Genomic DNA, 20,997 nt, shown 5'->3' with positions numbered 1-20,997 from the left:
CTCTTACAGTATCCTCATTCTATAAATGTCTGAGGTGACTCAATGCCTCCTGGTATCTCTTATAACATGTCTGAAGCAGTGGGGCTTAAACTATGGAAGCTGAGATAGTCAGTCTATTAGTTGCATCTGTTTTCTGCAAAAGAGGCTAGACATCCTAATAGCTGTAGTATTAGCAATAAAGGGGTTTCTAGCAATTCTGAGATTCTCAGAGCTGCTGCTTCAGGTAATCTCAGGTGATTCAGGGATCATTGGGCAAAAGCAACCGACATGACCAGAGACAAACACAGAAATGCACATACAGATTAAGAAAGTCTTCAATGGAACAAATAAAACAAAATATACTTTGTTCCTGTCAGAATTCGGTACCCAGCGTAGATTGTGGGATAAATTTAAGGCCCCTATCAAATGTTTTGATCTATTAGAATGTTAGTTTTCTCCAGCTTTTATTCAGGAGCAGCCAGTGACGTATACTGTATTCTGATGCTGAGTAATAATATAAAAAGCATCAGCATTATAAAAAAAAATGCCATTGCCAAAATGAATATTTCAGCAGATTCTCAAATACTGTACTTGAGAAGACAATGACATCTAATAATACAACAGAGTTAAGTACCTTTTCTCTTGTGTTGACTATTTCCCTGAAAAAATAAGCATTAGATCATACCTAATGGTGTTTTCACTTTATTTTTTTTTCTTTAGCAATTTTCTTACTTTTGGGAAGTATTCTTTATTAATCACATTTTTAACTTGTCCATGCTTGATGTTATTCAACTTTAAAATGCCCAGATACTTGTTTACTTCATCTTAATGGTTCCTGATGTTTTGGCTATTTGGCATTTCAGTTCCATTACTGTTTATGATTTAACTTACTTTATTGCTATTGTAGCACATTTCTTTAGGCCAAATTCCATTGCTATGTCTGTGCTAAAAATTCTTAAGCTCTTTGTCAATGATTAGATTTCGATTGCTAATTTTCCATAAAGCTTTAGATCACCCAAATACAGCAAATATGAGATGATATTGGCATTTTCCTGCTTGATAGCCAAGATCTGTTTTCTTCAAAATCACTGTAAATAGGATCATCACTGTAAAAATGACAAATAATAAGGGTGATAATGAGTCACCCTGGAAGATGCCTCTTCTAAAGTTGAGAAGTTCAAACTTTTCATTTCCAACCATTAATTCTGTCTTCCACTACTTCATTATTTTTCTACAAACATTGTAACGTTTTTTACTGATACCAGTTGTTTCCAAACATTTAATGACCCAACTATATGATAATGAATCAACCCCCTTTTTATAATCAGTTCAGACCATATGTAAATTGATTCTTCAGCTTTTGCAGTTTCACAGAAACTGTGAGGCAAGCTGTCCCACTGGTTAATTGTCCTCACTGTCAAGAAGTTTCTCCTTAATGTCAGGTTGCTTCTCTCTTTGGTCAGTTTCCAACCATTGTTTTTTGTCCTGCCCTCTGGTGCTTTGGTGAATAACATGACCCCCTCTTCTTTGTGGCAGCCCCTCAAATACTGGAATACTGCTATCATGTCTCCCCTAGTTCTTCTTTTCTTTAGACTAGCCAAACCCAAGTCCTGCAGCCGTTCTTCATATGTTTTAGTCTCCAGGCCTTTGATCATCTTAGTTGCTCTTCTCTGAATTTTTTCCAGACTTTCAACATTTTTTTTGTGATATGGTAACCAAAATTGGCGGCAGTATTCCAGGCGTGGTCTTACTAGGGTTTTATAAAGCGGTACTAATACTTCATGTGATTTTGATTCTATGCCTCTGTTTATACAACCCAGGATTGTATTAGCTTTTTTGGCTGCTGGCCACTGCACACTGCTGGCTCATAGTCAAGTGATTGTCCACTAGGACTCCAAGGTCCCTCTCACAGTTACTGTTTTTAAGGCAGGTCTCGCCTAATCTGTACTTGTACCTTTGATTTTTCCTGCCTAAATGTAAGACTTTCCTTTTCTCCACACTGAAACTCATTTTGTTGGATAGGGCCCATTGTTCAAGATTGTCAAGATCTTTTTGAATCCTGAGTTTGTCTTCTGGGGTGTTGGCTACTCCTGTCAGTTTGGTGTCATCTGCAAATTTGATGAGTTCCCCTTCAATTCCCTCATCTAAGTCATTGATGAAGATATTGAAGAGTACTGGGCCTAAGACGGAACCTTGTGGTACCCCACTGCTTACTTCTCTCCATATGGATGTAGTGCCATTGAGGACTACTCATTGAGTATGGTTTGCCAGCCAGCTACAGATTCATGTGGTGGTGATGTTGTCTATTCCATCTTTTTCTAGTTTATCAAGGAGTAGGTTGTGGTCTACTTTATCGAATGTTTACTGAAGTCTAAGTATACTACGTCCACAGCATTTTGCTGGTCTACTAGTTTAGTCATTTTATCAAAGAATGAAATAAGATTGATTTGGCATGATCTGTTTTTAACAAACCCATGCTGGCTACTAGTTATAACTTTGTTTGCTTCTAGTTGTTCGCAGATCTGGGTTTTTTAATTATCTTTTCTAGGATCTCCCTAGGGTATTGATGTTAAATTGATTGGTCTGTAGTTTTCTGAGTCCGTTTTTTCCCCCTTTCTTGAAGATGGGAACCACATCAGCCCTTTTCCAATCCTCAGGTACTTCCCCGGTGCTCCAGGATTTATGAAAGATGTGGTGCAATGGTTCTGAGATAACATCTTCCTGCTCCTTCAGAACTCTGGGATATAATCTGTCGGGTCCCAGCGATTTATATTTGTCAAGTTCTCCAGAACCATTTTATGAATCAGCAGTTGATCTTTTATAGATCTGCTTTTTCTTTTATTTCCTTTCTGTTCTACTGGAAGGATGTTATTTTCTTCTAAATAATCTTGGATGTTGTCAGCTGTTATGCCTGTGAATAATTTAAACATAGGCAAGCATTTTATTGGCCTATATTTTCCTGGTGTTGTCCCTTTCACTAAGTCTTTTTGAATCAGATATAGTTTTCTAATTATTAACCAGTTGCTGATTTCTCCTTGATGTAGTACTTCATTACACTGTTTAGCTATAATTAGATGAATCAAAAACCATGCAATTGATCATTTATTGCTATTGACAACATTCTAGGGATTAATCAAGCCCATCCAAATTCACATTGATGTGCTCACAGTTTGATGGATATTTTTGGCCACTTTCAACTGGTGCACTAGTTGGGACCTTTTCAAGAGAGAGAGACTCTGGTAACTGTCAGGCTCTAGATTGGATTGCTGCAATGTGTTGCTCTTGGATCTGCCCTTGAAGACTTTGGAATTTGCAGTTGATATAGAAAATAGTAGACTGCTGAGAGCAGAGGGATGGTTCAGTAATGTTGCACTGCAGTGGTTTCCAGTGAGTTTCTGAATACAGTATAAGAAACTGGCATTAACCTGTTTAACCTACAGGGTATGGAAATAAGATATCTACAGGACTATCTCTTCCAAGTTGACCATGGCCAGCCTGTCACCAGTACAGAAAGAGAATGTGGTGGGGCCAGAAACAGTGTTTGCCATTACTACTTTGACCTAATGGAACAATGGGGAGATCCAAATGGCCCCCATTTTAGTAATTTTACAGAAAGCTGTTAAGACTTGCCTTTCTATCAAGCCTTGGGAAATAGACATCTGTGTTTTGCATGCCACTAGTACAGTAGTATATGCTTTTAGTTTGACTAATTTGGTTTTATGCTTCTTATTAATATGGTTACATGGTTTTTATTATTTTTTTATATTAAGTCTTATGAATATCACAGCTTTTTATAATTTAGTTATCCACAAGTACTGAGAATATATAGCCCGCTTTAAAGTCAACAAACGTTGCTTCTAATAAAGAAAGCTACCCCATCCTTACTCAACTAGTACTCAAAAGCCAGAACTACAATATATATACTTGTTCTTGTTTCCTCTTTGCCTTCATATATTCAGTCTATTGGCACCAATGTGGAGTCTATATTGGTGGATAGATTCAGATTCTTGCCTAAATCTGACTGACTATGGTCTGTTCCCATCTCTTTAATACTGTAATGACCTTGGGAGACAGGGGGAAGAGACACAGCCAAGGGAACAGGGAACAGTCAGATAAAAGGTGTCTTGCAGCAGAAGGTAAGCAGAGCAAGTGACTCAGAAGGGACCCTCCCTAGTTTCTTAGACTATAAAGGCAATGGGGAGGAGGGGAGGGGGAAATGTACTTTCAGAAATTCTTGGTGCTCTCTGAGCTCAGTTGTTTTCTTGCATACGTTTCATTACCCAAACACTAATAAAACATCTGCAAGAAAACAATCAAGTTCAGAGAGCACCAAGAACCACTCATTTCAACCCTAAGCTGCAAATATTCTCCTTTAATGTACTTTCAGACATGCAAGATTCTGTTAATATAACCTTATAATAAGGTAGAATTAGCTCATCGGCCACGTTTCCTGTCTGGTTCTACCTCACAAGGATGACAAATACCAAGTATGAAAAGTGTGGTTCACAGATGCAGCTGGCGTCAGGGTGAACCAAAATTACATTCTCCCCCATTCAGACAGTTCCTAAATTAAATAGTGATTACAACTCTCACTGATACATTCCAGTGGTAATTTTTATATTGTATTATACCAAGTTTTCAAGTTGGCATAAATTTTTGCACTTCTTTTGTAACCTATGATTGCTTTTTCTAAGACAAGCATTTATTCTTCCTGTGCACCTAAAATCTGTTTTCTTTTTTCATAATTCTACCTACACAAAGTTTTAAATATATATATATATATATATATATATATATATATATATATATATATATATATATATATATATATATATATATATATATATATATATATATATATATATATATATATATATTATATATATATATATATATATATATATAGTCAGATGGGAGAATAGATTGCAATTGGTATGGTTTTTTTTCTTACAAATATGAGAAAATGGTGGGTTTTTTAATATTGCCTTATACTTTTCTTTTTTTTATCATTATTATTACTGATGACTTCATTTTGTTTGAATTCAATGCTTCAGTTCCTTTGGGGTAAACTAATAGATTATGTATGCGATATTTGCCTGGCCCTGATTGAATTCATCTGGCAACTCTGAATGTAGTTCATATATTCATGTAATTGTCAGGAGGCAAGCTGAAATTCTGAACTGCTAAAGGATTGGATATCACAATCATTTTACATTGCCTGGGAGTTGAAGTTAGCTTTTTTTTGTTACACAGTTTGTCTTTCTATCCCCAGTTAGGCTTTTAATTATATTGTTGTCAACCCTGATTGAGCAAAATCCCTCAAAATCTGTGGTCTGTTTTTGATGGGGGGGTTTTGGGGTGTATGTGTACAATGAAGGCATAGTGCAAAGAATCATCTTAATACACAAATCTAGCTCCCCTTCTCTATGTCCCACTCAGAAATTAGATCTAACTGTGGAACTTGATAGTTTTGCCCTGCAATTAAATTGAGACTGGTTTGCCAACAGGCCATACGATGCGATGCAACACAGTCAGTTTTATATGAGCCTAGGTTTGTAAGGCTGTGGGCCCTGTAATCTCATAATTGTTCTGCAAAGGAGTTCTCAAGGAGTTCTGATGCACCTGAGAAATTGCCAGCATAGGCAACTTATTATTCCATCAGGCATGATGTCTGAAAATGAAGGCACTGATTCATAATAACAGAAACTGCCTGGATAAAAATTGTGTGAACTGTGAAATCATGATCAGATGTGCTTGCTTCAAGGGTTGCTTCCAGGCAGGAAGAATGTCCGTGTAAGGAAATGTATGACTCTAGTAAAGGTTATTAAACATGACTGTGGTGCACATTTGTAAGGCGTCACATCCAAATATATTACTCAGGATGTGCAAATCCATTTTACTGCCTGCTCTGCATGGTAGATTTCCATTTTGGCAGATTTATGTCATGATTTTTAATAAAATATCCAGATATAATCCAGTTGATTAATTTGGGGTAGGGGTTGTTTATTTTGTAAAATGTCACTTGGTTATTCCAAGAATCATCGGAAAGAAGAAGCCATTTCCACATTTGCACTGTGAAAAGCACGAAAAAGACATAAACTGTATATTTATCCCCCAAAAAAGTCAGGGTTTTTTTGGTTTGTTTCTTTTACTCCTTGAGGAAGGATGAAAACTTGTTTCCCTATCTCACTGCCATGGATCAATTGAGAATGAAAAACTGAAATCAGGGCCCATAGCAAAATACTTTCACACCCCTATGTATCACATATGGGTGAACACTCGCAATGTGGAGGCTGGATGGTATCCTCTCTATTGTGCTGTGAAACAAGTCATTATTTTATTAAAAATCATTAACCCTCTGCTATGCACATTGGAGCACTTTGTTATATTCCATGTGCAGGGAACTTGTTGAACTATCTAACAAGCCTCTTTCAATCTTCACAAAAATTATTGTTTCTTCCTCTTCGTATAATCTCTGCATTATACGAAGGAATATGGTATCCACAAATATCGCTGTGAATTAAATTAGTTTAATAGCAATAGCACTTAGACTTTTATACCATTCCATAGTGATTTACAGCCCTCTCTAAGCGGTTTACAGTGTCAGCATATTGCCCCCAACAATCTGGGTCTTCATTTTACTGCCTCGGAAGGATGGAAGGCTGAGTCATGAGCCAGTCAGGATCAAACTGGTGGCTTGGGCAGAATCAGCCTGCAATACTGCATTCTAGCCACTGCCCCACCATGGCTCCCTTTACATTTAAACTCACAGAAAATAGGAAATGTAAATCTTAGCCAGCTAACCTTTTTTTTTGTCTTCTTGTTCATGTGTGTAGCTCAAGGTCAACATTAATTTGGACATGACACCAATCATGCCATGCCATAGCTCTGTCAACAAACCTTCTGCAAGTATTAGCAATATTTGTTAGGCAACAGATAAAGGAGAGAAGAGATGGGCCAATACAGTAGTCTGACAAAGGCTTGTAGGGGAAAAAAAGAAGTCACTTCTAGTAATCAGATTATTTCTACCAATCGCTGGCATAGTGGATAATTGTTTTTAACATATGTCAAGAAGCTAGTTTAATGTGCAGCTGAAAAATTGTTCTTTAAGGAGAAAGATCTCAGAGTAAGTAGGACTATGCTATGATTGTACCATTTTCCAGATACCCTGAATGGTGATAAGGTTAGTTTCTCTAATGATTTATAAGTGATCTTCATTTAACAACCACAATTGGTGCCAGCAACTCAGTCACTAAGCAAAGTGGTTGCTAAGTGAAACCATGTGCTTACAATCTTACTTCAGCTTCCCTTTGCTTTACAGACCTGCGAAGGGTCGTCAATGTTAGGATTGGTTGCAAAGTTACTTTGTCATCACTGTCATAACTACACTCATTAAATGAGGCAGTCACTAGACAAGGACAACCTGTGTAATGAAGCCTACAAAGAACTCTAATTAACATTTGATGCATTGTGTGTGCCAAATGTGATTGTCTTCAAAGTGAAGTAAAATTTTAAAAAAGAAACCCTAGCTAGCCCAGTATGCTACTGTATATGTCTGTTATTTACCTAATTGTGACTTGTGAAGAAATGAAACTAAGTGAAAAATTGCATTTGTTGAATGAATTCAGACATGAACCAGCTGAAAGTAAGTATACTGAAATATTATTGAGATGTTCCTTCTTTTTTCCAGTGATCGTCCATCTATTGGAACTGCTGATCGCATCCAGAAGTTACGTAAAGAGTATCATCAGGCAAGGAGAGAAGGTGTACCTTTATATGATGAAGAGGAAGGTAGAGGAAGATCATCTGATTATGATCAGCATTGGGTAGGTGCTCAAAATTTATTCAAAACAATTTAATCTGTTATGAGTATATATACAGTATATAGGCTTTGAAAAATATAAAAATAGTTACAGATCAATCTTTATTCTGTTCATAGACCAGTTTTTTTNATGTAGTCATGAAAACAAATAATGGCATTTGATTTATTTCTTTTTTCTGGAACTTTGATCAATGCTGTCCCCTCTCTACTCTGTCTTGTGATTCTGGGAAATTCTCAGAAGCTTTCAGAATCAAAATAGTCATTATGCTAAATAAGTAATAGAACAGTCTCCCTTGGCTTCTGAAGGCACCAAGTAGCATTTCTGTGTAAATCTGTTCCTTGTTCTGCTCCCTCTGCTAGCATGCATTAAATTCTTCCAAGAGTCTGGAAACCATCTTCTTATCATGGGATCTTAGAGTAGTGATTATTGACATTACTAATATCAATTTATTCTAAATTTTTATATTCACTTAACACTGAAAATTTTAAACACCATATCTTTATATCAGCTCCTTGTATTCTATAGATTATCTCACAAATATATTGCCCAAGATGAAGTGGATTTATTGTAGGATTAAGATAGTGCCAACAATTCACAGAGCAGTAATTTGATATAAAGCTGGAGACTGTGGGGAAGCGAAGATAATCCAGACAGAGGGTGCTTAACCCTATATAAATGTTTCTCCACACTTTGTTCATTTTTAGTTCCATTGAAAAAATACATCATAACAACTTTGCCGGTCACACAGCTGATTAGGGAATATAAAATCAGTCAGATGACGTCTCCATACCAAATTGCCAATGAAATTTGAGTGGATGCGGAGAGGGAGAAACAACTGCAAATTCTTGTACAATTGTGTATACACATATAAAAAAAAGAAGAAGAGGGAGTCAAGCTATTTTCCAAAGCGCCTGAAGGCAGGACAAGAAGCAACGGGTGGAAACTAATCAATGAGAGAAGCAACCTAGAACTAAGGAGAAATCTCCTGACAGTTAGAACAATTAACCAGTGGAACAACCTGCCTCCAGAAGCGGTGAATGCTCCAACACTGGAAGTTTTTCAGAAGAGACTGGACAGTCATTTGTCTGAAATGGTATAGGGTTTCCTGCCTGAGCAGGGGGTTGGACTAGATGACACACACACACACACATACATACATACACATACATACATACACACACACACGCGCGCGCACACACACACACACACCGTATACATTATGTATTGCATCTGTGCTTAGAAATTTATCTCTTGGTATGGAGCTGCACTGATCATTGAGAAAGATTATGGATAATCAATCAATCAGAATAGACCTTGGAGGTCTTCTAGTCCAGGGCATTTCAATCTTTTCACCGACTGTACCATTTTTAGGATATGGCAATATTCAAGTACCACCAGTCTCCTAGCAAGGTGTCAAAAACTTGTTAACCAAAAAAAAAAAGGAAAAAAGTGATACAGGTAGTCCTCAACTTACAACAGTTTGCTTAGTGACTGTTCAAAGTTACAGTGGTATTGAAAAAAGTTACTTATGACTGTTTTTCACACTTATGACTTGCAGCATGGCCCCAGGGTCATGTGATTTATATTTGGATGCTTGGCAACTGATTAATATTTATAATGGTCACAGTGTCCCACGGTCATGTGATCTTCTTTTGCAACCTTTTGACAAGCAAAGTCAATGGCCGGGAGGGCGTGACCAGCTCAATGTTGCTCAGGTTGGGGAGGCACCTGTGAGGGGGCCGGGCAGGCTGAGGGGGGATCTGGGGGTCTCTGGTGGAGGGGGTGGGACTGGAGTGGGCGCCAGGGCATGGTCCACTGGAGGAGCCTCGTCCCTTTTGGGCCACACGGGAACTCCCGGATGGTGGCGTGGGCTGCCCGGAGCACCCAGCCCAGCCCTTGAGCTCCCAGGGCACCAGGACCCTGCAACCCAACTCAGTCTTTCCCCACTTCCCCGAGGGGGCGCCCAGTTGTGCTTACCTCCTCCTCGAGGCTGCTGCTGCTGTGCTCTCCTTGGCCAGATTGCAGGAGGTCAAATTGCTTGGGTCAGAGGGAGGCCCACTCCATCTCCATGCGAGGAGACCCGGCTTTGTAACCAAAACATCCTTAGCAATAGGATGGAAGACCACCAGGATAGGCCAGCAGAAGGGGGCAAGGGCAAAATGGCAGCAGGGCTGATGGTGGCCAAGTGCTAAGGCAGGACTTCCCTCAGACCTCCCTCCCTCTCATTCCAATCTCCCTCCTTTCTTCCTGTTTCCCTCCCTCCTTCCCTGCCTCCCTGCTTCTCATTCCCATCTCTTCCTTCTTTCCTTTTTTTCCTTTTTTCCTTTTTTCCTTCCTACCTTCCTTCCTTCCTTCCTTCCTTCCTGTTTCTCATATTTTTCGTAATGTAGTGACCAAAACTGTATGCAGTATTCCAGGTGTGATCTTACTAAGGCTTTATAAAGTGGTACTAATACTTCACATGGTTTTGATTCTATGCCTCTGTTTATACAACCAAGGATTGTGTTAGCTTTTTTGGCTGCCACCGCACACTGCTGGCTCGTGTTTAAATGATCGTCCACTAGGACTCCAAGGTGCCTCTCACAGTTACTGTTTTTGAGCCAGGTTTTGCCTAATTTGTACTTGTACCTTCGTGTTTTCCTGCCTCGGTGTTGCATTGAGCACAGGGCAATGGCTCTGTGGACTTTAAGATAACACGTTACCCTGAAGAGTGAAATAAAGAGACTGATAAACTGCCATTTGGCTTCTGAGCCCAGGTAGTGTTCATGTTATTCACCACTTTGAACTACAGAAGATTTGCTCTTCATTTACGATTGAGTCTTCCTTGTAATTACATCAAATCCATTGAGTTTTGGATGAGAGAGAATATATGGTACTTTCAAGTTTTAATTCGGTGCCCACAGGAATACTGGGATGTCCTCTGCACATATCAGTTTCAGTAAGTCAATCTACTTGACCAATATCTAATTTTAGCAGACAGCTTTGTTTGGATTGTTGTTTTTAATGAAATCCTATAAAGAACCAGTCCACATTCCCAAGAGAGATGGTGAAAAACAGTTGATACCTTGACCAGGTCAATGGTACTTTCAGAGCTGCCTAGAATTCTTATCAAACCTTGAAGGGCTTTATTATCTTTTTCAGTATGGCCCCATTGAGTCTCTGAAGCTTCACAAAAGGCCCTTCTTGGTAATCCCTTTTAAGCTGATTCTATTAGCTGTAATGCCCTAAGATTACTGATTCCCAAAACTCCATGTTTCCTGTGAGAACAGGGGTTGTTAATCAAAGCACCCAAGATAGCTTTAAAGCTCTCAAACTGATTAATATCAGAAACCTTCAGATGGTTTCATTTCTCATTGAAAGGCACATGTTCTAACATTAATTCTACAGATTTCACACTGGGTGAAAGAGATGTACAACTTTAATGGCAAGAGGGATTTGTTTTATTTTTTTACAAATGAGTGTTTCTCGAACCCTGCTCTTTGCTACAAAGGTTTGTGAAGAATGTTGGATAGTACCTTGTATCTGTAAATCTCGGTTAGACTAGGGTTTTTTTTTTCATTGTAAAGCATGTTTTCTCACACCAAAGAGCAAAACAAGAATTCTAAAACAGGATACATAAAGTAATGGAAGGATATCTTTGTGAGCAATTCACCTTTAGAGCTTCATATCTATATCTTATCATCCAGAATTTTTCTATCCTTGGAAATAATCTATGTATGTGAGGAGAGGAGTATATGAAGAGAAATATTTAGAACTTTCTCCTTCACCTTCCTGTCATTGGGTCCTTATCTCTGAAATCATTGTTTCTGAGACCTAGAACAATATATGTATTAATCCACTGACAACTAGCCAATATATTTTTCCTGACCAAATAGGCAAATGGTAGTTTAGTAGTAGATTATTTACCATCATTTGTTGCACTATTTCTTTTCTCTTAAAATCTTCAGAAACTTATTTTGGCAATTTTGTCTAGGCATGTCAAGACTTGGACTGTATTAGTATCCCAAAGCTGGATAGGAGGCCTTCAAATCCAGCTCCATCTTACGATGGGAATCCCAGTGGAAGCATCCAAGACACATGTCTGTCCAGCCGCTACATAAATAGATCAGGTGGAGAGACCACAATTTTTCTGGATAATTGATTTCATTGTTGATTAGCTCTTAAAGAGCCCTTGTAGTAAGGTGGGGGGCAAAAAAATTAATAAATAATAATAAATAATTTCTAACATTTAACCACAATCTGCTAGTTACTTCTTTTATCCATGTGCTGCCCTCTGAAACAAGGCAGATCAGATTTTGTCGATCTGTCTGAAATCTTTTGGGATACTATTACTTCCTTCTTTGCATGTTCTAGCATTCTCTCTACATAAGAAAAGTCTTAATTCCTGATCATCTTTTAGATTCTTTTCTAAACCTGTTCTAATATGTCTGAATTGTTAAGGTATGGTGCCCAGGTCTTATTTTTGTATTTTATTTAGGGATACGGTGATTATAAAAACATACTCAAGTGGAGTGTTCTTGTAACTTGTTCCTCATTGTTGATACTGGATTCAGCTACTAACATGATTTTTTTAATTTAACCATTGCTTCATATCTCCTCATAGAATGAATACCCTTGTCGGAAAATAGGAACTGTTGACAATGAACTGCTTTGGAATAGGGATAGGCCAATAGCTGACTTGTTTGCTATAGGAGAGTGAAGGAAACTGAGTCCCATAACTTAGATTAAATTGAAAACTTATTGGGAGCCTGCATATGAACAGGCAAATCTCAAGAGACAGGAGGAAATCCTGCTGTTAAAGGTTTTTCCTGACCTCCGTATGTATGTATGTCTGTCTGTCACACACACACACACACACACACACACACACAGAGAGAGAGAGAGAGAGAGAGAGAGAGAGAGAGAGAGAGCTGTTTCAGTTATTTATGTTACCTAAGCCATAGTTAACTTTATACTATTTTCTTAATAGATAACAGGTGCTGTAATTATGGCTCACTATCTAACACAATATACAATCTGGTTTTCATCTAACACCAATAGCAACCTCAAAAGTGTGATGTACTTTAAATTATAGAGTTGAAATACAATATGTACACTTTATAAAATATATAACAATAAAAAATACCATAAAAAGGATATCACATTACCTCACAAAAATAATTTGAATATCTAGAATACAATAGTATCTTGGTTAAGTCAACCAATCATTGCCTTTTTGTGTGACCTAGAGAGAAATGAACCTGAAATCTTCACAGTTCCTAGCAGACATTAATCAAATCAGTTATTATCTTGTTCTAAATTAATATTGACTAACTGTGGGCTCCTTAGTTTTCACCTAATCTAGTTGTTGATGTTTTTTCTTCCCCCTCCATGCCCAATTGATTTATTTATTGTTGTGTGCATGTGTCTTATTTAAGAAAGTTTCCTTAGAAAGTAAATATAGTTCTGCTTATATAGAGATTTTAATGATATAACCTGAATTCTGCCATTATTCCATTATCAGTGCCATTCTGATAAACTGGAGCCCCCAGATTGAAGTAGAAGAAACCTTAACGAATAACATAAAGAATAAATAATATTCTAATTTAATAATTAAAATGGCAATCTATTAACATTCAATTAGAAATCAACAGCATTGTTCAGAATAACACCTACCTCAACCGCAAGGTGCCTTAAATGCCAAAAGGAGACTAGCTTTTGTATTTATTCTTAGAGAAAGTTTTCATTAGAAGGCAGTCAGGGAGCCTTTGAACTTTTTTTTTTTAAGGTTCCAAATACTTTTTAAAAAAGCATAGTATATTCCAGATTGGCATGTTATGACGGGATGAAGCGTACACAGAAATGGATGCATTTAATTCTGGACATCCAGACTGAAAAGTTGCTCTCATCCAACCTTTAAGAGTGTCAGAAGCCCATTTGGAATTGAAAACCTTCCTTGGATTTCAGTGGGAAAGAGAAGTTGGGCATCCTCAGTATACAGATGGCATTGAACGCTTAGGGCTATACTTGTTAAGGATTTGATCTAAGCACCTTGAAGCCAAATTTCCTATTAAATGTGCTGCATTTCCCCCTATTAACTTAGATGCAAAGAAATAGAAAATGACAGGAAATTGAAGATAGCTTGAGACCTTGGTATATTGAAGAGGAGTTCTTTATTTTCACAGACTTTTTTGTAAATGAAGTTATGAAATTAAGACTGCCAAGTAATCAACCCATTGAACTAGGCTTATACATGCTTATTCCTAGATAAATAGGGGAATGTGTCTTTCAGAATCTGGTAGGTACCCTTGAGTTGAGCCCAGTTCCTCATGACTGCATTCGTGCAGCTTTCGGGAAGTGGTTTTCCAAGGATGCCTTCGGGCAAGTTTTTTCAACTTGCCCAGTCAGGGTCCCCTCCTAGAGAAGGGGTGTCAATAAGAGCAGAATGGTGGGTGTGAGCAGGCATCACATGTATTGTGTGCAATGCATGTGGTGCATGCTAAAAAGGAAGAGTGGTTTAGATTAGCTAATCATGCCCACCATTTTGGTGACATATATCTCCCCCAAAAAACTGCTGAATACAGCCCTAGAATTATTCCTTGGTCTTCCGTTTAACCAGGACAGACCCTGCTTAGCCTTTGAGACCAATCAAAGTTGGGTAAATGCTGTCTGTTTCCTTTTCCCTTTTGGTTGGATTTCAAATATTTATAAAGGAATATTTTTTGGTTAGCCCCAGCAACTTTATGCATTCTCTTTTTGCCTGGAAACACTGATTCTCCACATGTGCACGTGCACACATCCACAATGTAACTTGAAATTAGTAATCTCTTTGCACATTGGTATGGATTGTTTAACAGATCTCATATAGAGATTTGGTTACTTTATAATCTTAGCCGTGTCCTTTGGCGTGGCATTAATTTCCTCCCTGTTGCTTATCTTTTGGTCTTCAAGAGCTGCATAAAACACAGTAATTGTGCAGTTCTTCACTGGTCAGATGGATGCAGACTGCGTGACAATTTCCTTTTATAATATCTTGTTTATATCCAGTCTCATAGCTCTTTTTTTCAGCTGTTTTGCAAATCAGATTTAAATCTTGATAAATAACACCTTAAGAAATAACCATGTCCTTGTTATTTGACTTTCCTTGAGCCCTTTGTGGCCTTAAACTGATATAGTCCAGCAGGAAAATATGGCCTCTCAACAGATTTTGACAAATAGTTTTGCAGCACACTGAGTTTTGTTAGTACCCAATTAAGGTTATAAAAAGAAGAATCATGCTAACTCATATTCAAGGCCAAGAAGTTTATTATCCATCTGGCATGGAACCAGACATTCCCCTCCTGCCCCCTTGCAAAAGTTGTAGGGAGAAAAAGAAGGCCGATAACTGCATTATTTTTTCCATATTGTGTCAAAAGGTTCTCTGCTTACTTTGGACTAAGAAAGCAGCTCTTTGTGCATTAATGAGCAATTAATTCCAAGTTCAGGGTGTTGAGTTTAGAGTAGGTTAGGTATCCCTAAACCACAAACATTTGTAACAGTGTGTGAATTTTTAAACTGACATTCCAGCTCACAGAGAGTAATGGCATTCCTGTCTTCTCTTGCAATATAGAGGAAATGACAGCTTTATGGAACACAGGATCCTACCGAAGAACCACCCTATGAATTCAAGCATGGTCTTTTTGAAAAGTTTCTGCCTGGTCAGTTGCACAATGCTAATTCCTTTGGCTTCCCTAACTGATTTTCTGACACCAGTACTGTAGCTTCAAATATGCCACATTAGAAGGAAGATCCCTGGTTCCTTGTTTTGCCCCAGAATGACATTATGGAACATGTTGTTCTTTCCAGCAGAAAAGGAATGACATGACTTTTATGTGGCTAATGCTTGCATAATGCAGACTGAATTAGGCAATTCATAATTCTGAGGCTTGGGGGACAAGGTGGGGTAAGAGTGCTAATGGTGCCACAAATAGAATTGGGTATTTCTCCTTTCATCCTCTACTGTAGTTATAGTGCAGATGTACAATAGATAGAAATTTATATAAATTGAAACTACAAACACTACATAGGTTTCACTGTTGCCAACTAAAGAATTCTTGGGAGGGAGGGAAGGAGAGAGGGAGGGATGGAAGAAGAAGAAGAAGAAGAAGAAGAAGAAGAAGAAGAAGAAGAAGAAGAAGAAGAAGAAGAAGAAGAAGAAGAAGAAGAAGAAGAAGAAGAAGAAGAAGAAGAAGAAGAAGAAGAAGAAGAAGAAGAAGAAGGAAAGAAAGAAAAAGAAAGAAAGAAAGAAAGAAAGAAAGAGTCTTTGTAAACTTGCTTCCAGTCCTTTCCTTTCCATAAAAAAACACTGTGCAGTGATGCTGCCTCTTTGTTTGCCCCTTAAGAATATTGGTGAAGACTGAATCAGAAGGCGCCATATCTCTACCACCATCCAAGGGGCAGGACACTGTAACTGAAGCTTATTTAATCAGCATGAAGGTTTGAGAATGACAAGTAATTGACTACATCACAGGCAGCAGCACTGAAACTGGCAGGCAACCAAGAGAGAACAGAATCCTTTCCTATACCCTATCCCAGTGGATTGCCCAGAGAACACTGTGACCGGAATTCGGCAGCAGAATTTGGAATGTCTCTGTTGGTGCTTGGTAGAAGAAGCTCTGGGGTTCTCTTTTTAAAACCATCAGGATGTGCAGCAGACCACACTGATTTCAGATCTGTGAATCAAATTGTGTTTATAATATCCCCAGTTTAAGTAGGACACTTTAAGGGAAACTCAATAAATTAAGATAAGGACGCTACAAAAACAATTGTTCAAGTAACAAAGTCAGCATCCTTTCTTCTTTATGCTTAAAATATTCATCACGTTCCTTTGAATAGGTCAGGCCATAAATTTCCATTGGTAATAGCCCCACAGCTGACAAATTACATTACTACTAAAGGTGTTTAGTAATTGTGTGGTTGCATGTTAAACTACCTCAGAAATGTTGTTCCTGTTAACTTCTAATCTTAAAAGGGTAGTGACTACACTGTTATGAAGTAGTTGCAAAGTTTAAACAGCTTGAGTCCTGCCTACCCACCACTACTACCAGCCCCTTTTCTCAGTAAAAATGTGAAAATTAGAATTCATTGCTTGGTGTTGTATAAACCAATTATCTGTGAATATAAAAAGGCTTTTTAACAAACAAGTGGCATTGTTATAATTATTTTAAATGAAAAATAAAGTCAGTGGCTGAGACACCTAGAGATTGTGTGGATAACTTTATTAGTTTCCACTTCAAGGTCTATGGTGCAGATGCTAATCTAATAGAAATACATTAAGGTATAGAACAAAATAGGACAGGAGAAAACTTCATTTGCTAAATCACCTCCCTATCAAACTACAAATCTAGCCTTTCTGTCAAAGGCCATTCCCCCCCCCTCTTTTTTTAATTTGCATTAAATGGATCTGCTCCATTCTTAGATAATTAAATACTGGTCATATTTCTAATTTTTAAACTATCATTTTGGATGTACATGAATTTGTTGGATTTTTTTTAAAGAAAATCCTGTATCCTTAGGCAATTTTCCACCTGAACAAAAAGGAGGAACAAAGAGAAATTAGATATTAGAATCATGGTATCATATATTTTATAGAATTATTGAGTTTAAATGTTCTTTAAAGATAATCAGATTCTCTGTTCATGTAGGAGCTACTTTGTTTGTTTGTTTGTTCATGAGATTTAGAGACTGCCCAATTCCAAAATGATTCCGGGTGGCTTACACAAAAATAAGAATAAGAGGAAAAAGAAAGAGGCATCCCATAGATCCAGATAACACACTCCCTATAATAATAATTTAAAAAATCACTGGGACTCCACAAACCCTGTACACCAAGGCCTGGAAGAACAGCTAGTTTTTGAAAGACTTCCTGTATCTATTACATGATGCAGCCCTGTCTTACTGGCTGATTTTCTTGTACAGACATTCCACCAGACATTCCACCTAAACCTTCTGCCTTTTACTGTAGTTCTCACCCACTTGTGGTGGTACTGCCCACTCCATCTCCTGTTTTAAAGCCCTTCAGACATTGGAGGTATAGGGTGTGCTATAATTTCTTCTTCGATCATCCCTTCTGTTAACTGGAATATACCCATTTTCATTCAAGGCCCTCTCCATCTCATTTCAATGCATTGCAATCCCTTTTGAGCTACAGTGCCCAGAACAGGGCACAGTATTTCAAGTGGGTTTGACCAGGGCAGAATAGAGTAGAATTTCTTCACATGATCTGCACTCTATTATTCCTCTTAATATCTCCCAAGAGAGCATTTGCCTTTTAAACAGCTGCCTCAGACTGCTGGCTTATATTTAACTTAAGACTTGAAAAGAACTGCCTGATCCCTTTCTCATGTACTGCTGCTAAGCCAAGTCTCCCTCATCCTATACTTTTCACTTTTATTTTTTTCTCATCTCAGAAATCAACTCAGTTGATTTCTCATAGTCTCCCTGTTATATTCTTTCCTATTCATTTCATTAAATTAAATTTCATTTCATTTCCTATTCATTTCATTTCACTGCTCACGACTGGATGTTTGTTTTGCTTTTGTTTTTTAGTCTTTTCTCTCTCTCTCTCTCTCTCTCTCTCTCTCTCTCTCTCTCTCTCTCTCTCTCTCTCTCTCTCTCTCTCTCTCTCTCTCTCTCTCTTAAAGTATTAGCTTCCCCTTCTGGACTTGATGATTGTTCCCTCAATTCACTCACCCAAGTCACAAGTTGTAGATAAAAATGTTAATCAGTGCATACAAAATGTTGACACAGCACCAGGACTCTCCTCACAGTACTTTCCTCCAATCCAAAGTGGAATGATTTAATGAATACTCTTTGGGTACATTCATTCAGCCAACTTTGGATCTAGGAGCATCTAGCCCATGTTTCTCCATTTTACTAAGGAGAATATCAGGAGATGTTCCTCTGTTGAAAGATTTACTGAGTTCCAAGTATATCTGCATCATTTATCTGATCAACTAAGCTAATAATTCTATAAAGGAAAAAAGTTTGTGAAAAACAGAAACACTTGCATAATGCCTATGCAAGGGTTCATGCCTCTAAATTTTTTGCCCAGTATACACATCAAGCTGACAAGACTATAGTTTCCTGAATGTTCCTGTTCATTGTTGAGGTCTGTCTTCCAGTCCCTAGGACCTTGCTAACCCTCAGTAATTACTAATTACTCCAGAACCCTCTGCTAGTTCCTTTAGCACCCTGGAATGGAATCCAGCTGGTCATGGGAACTTGAATCCATTTAAGTTAGCTAGGTTCTCTCTTACCATTTTTCTTTTCTGTCTTAAGTGTCATACCCCAAACTCTTCAGCTCATTTATTTATTCTTTAAGAAAATTTATATGGCCGCCTAACTTACTCTCAGTGACTCCAGATGGCTTACAAAGATTTTTTAAAAACCAATACAAAAACAGTATCAAGCAATAACCCCCACTCCCCTGGTGACAGCAATCAATCAATCAAATAAGCCACTTGATGGGCTTAATCCCACTCTGGGGTCCCCAGGCCAGTTGGCATTCACCTGACCCCTTCATGAAGTTTCAGATTGTTCATCAACCCCCAAACATTTATTATCTGAATTAAATAAAATAAAATAAAGTAACTAACAGTACCATACTCCATCATCATTATAACAACTGGTTAACTTGTTGAGTAACATTCTCTCAATTCATATTAACACTATGTGCTCCTTTTCTTGCTTGTCCTTGGACATACTGGTAACAGAAAAGCTTAAACCATGTTCCAGCTTCAGACTCCTGGCATGAATGAATGACCTCAATGAAGCAGAACAAGTTCAAATTCAAAACTGATGTAATTTTTTTAAAAAAAAATGAAAGACACTATTTTCAGTCATGCGCAGATCTATCAATTGGTCTCTGTCTCTGTCTCGTTTGTCTGTCTGTCTGTCTGTCTCTCTCTCTCTCTCTCTCTCACTCTCTATCAGCTGTCTGTCACCTAGGGATAATAGGACTATCACGTTGGGTTAAAAGGGATATCTATTAGATTTATATCTCACCTTTTTTGAGGAGCTTAAGGCAATATACAGTGCATTACATCCCCTCCTTCAATTTTTCTCTAAAAAAAAAATCTTTCAAGACCTGCTGAACTTAGAGCAAAAGTGATTGGTGATTGGCTCAATATCACCCAGTGGACTAGAACTAGGGTCTTCCCAGTGCGAGTCCAATCCTTAAGCACTATGCCACAGTGGTCCATTTTGTGTAGTTCTGAATTGCATAGCCGCATTTGTAATGTTGATGATCTGCACAGCAGGAAAGAGAAAATATAGCAATATCCCAAGATGTCATCTCCTTTTCGAAGCTCTGTGGGAATTACATAAAATCTAAAATGCCTCTGCTGGAATTTGCTTATCATGCTAAACACACATTCATAAAGTTTGCTGCTGATAATTTAAGCAACATGGTTCATAAAGAGTATTGCAGTTCTGTCATTTTGAAATCTTAACTCAAATGTTTGGGTAATCATTTTACTATCTGTCTTGCTTTCAATGAACCTGTATGTGAAACATTCACACTTGAATTAAGTTTGTAGGATACCCTGCATTTTTGTTACATTTTAAACTTTTCAAAGAAAAAAATGTTTTGACATTCTTTCCCAATTATTTATAGCTTCCATTTGTGAAACCAACACTCTTTTTTCTTTCCAATATTTTAGTTTTTTCCTAAATATCTGGGAGAAATCATGAATTATGTAGCTTTAAGGAAATAATAATACTAAGAGTTTAATGTTTAGAACTAGCTGAAAGTCAAATAATAATATTTTTCATGAAACTATATTAGTAATGCTGGAAAAATAGTATTTGAATTATCATTTTTAATGTATCTGCAAAGAACCATCAAAACTTCATTTTGTTGAGAACGATACAAATGTTTTCTAAATCCTCTGAACCATAAATGAATGGATCTTTCCTGCTTGTATTTCCTATTACTTTCCCATTCATTCAGTGTAACCATATATATCTTTTATTGGATCAGCCATCTTCATTTCATTGGAAGGTAGCATGTTCATTTTTTTTGGGGGGGGGGGAAATGCATACACAGATCTGCTTCCTGTAGTGAAATTACAAAACTCCTTTGGAGCTACTATATAATGGTAATGGGGAAAAAACACAATTTACTTTTATTTGAATGCGAACTTGTTTCTTTTCCCATTTTCAAACTAATGCACAA

At 37.6% G+C, this 20,997-nt stretch overlaps 1 protein-coding gene across 1 annotated transcript in view; it reads left to right on the top strand.

Annotated features, from left to right (window-relative positions):
* The window catches only part of LOC107289548 (partitioning defective 3 homolog B), a 164,898-nt gene that overhangs the window by 85,404 nt on the left and 58,497 nt on the right, over positions 1-20,997 (top strand). The window contains exon 4 of the mRNA XM_015818360.1: positions 7,670-7,805. Within this exon, the coding sequence (XP_015673846.1) occupies positions 7,670-7,805 (136 nt within the window). The remainder of the gene's footprint in view (positions 1-7,669; positions 7,806-20,997) is intronic.

The sequence above is a fragment of the Protobothrops mucrosquamatus genome, unplaced genomic scaffold, assembly GCF_001527695.2.
Source record: "Protobothrops mucrosquamatus isolate PMUCROS unplaced genomic scaffold, P.Mucros_1.0 scaffold_9, whole genome shotgun sequence".
Classification (NCBI taxonomy): Eukaryota; Metazoa; Chordata; class Lepidosauria; order Squamata; family Viperidae; genus Protobothrops; species Protobothrops mucrosquamatus.
This window is presented reverse-complemented; position numbering and strand designations above follow the sequence as displayed.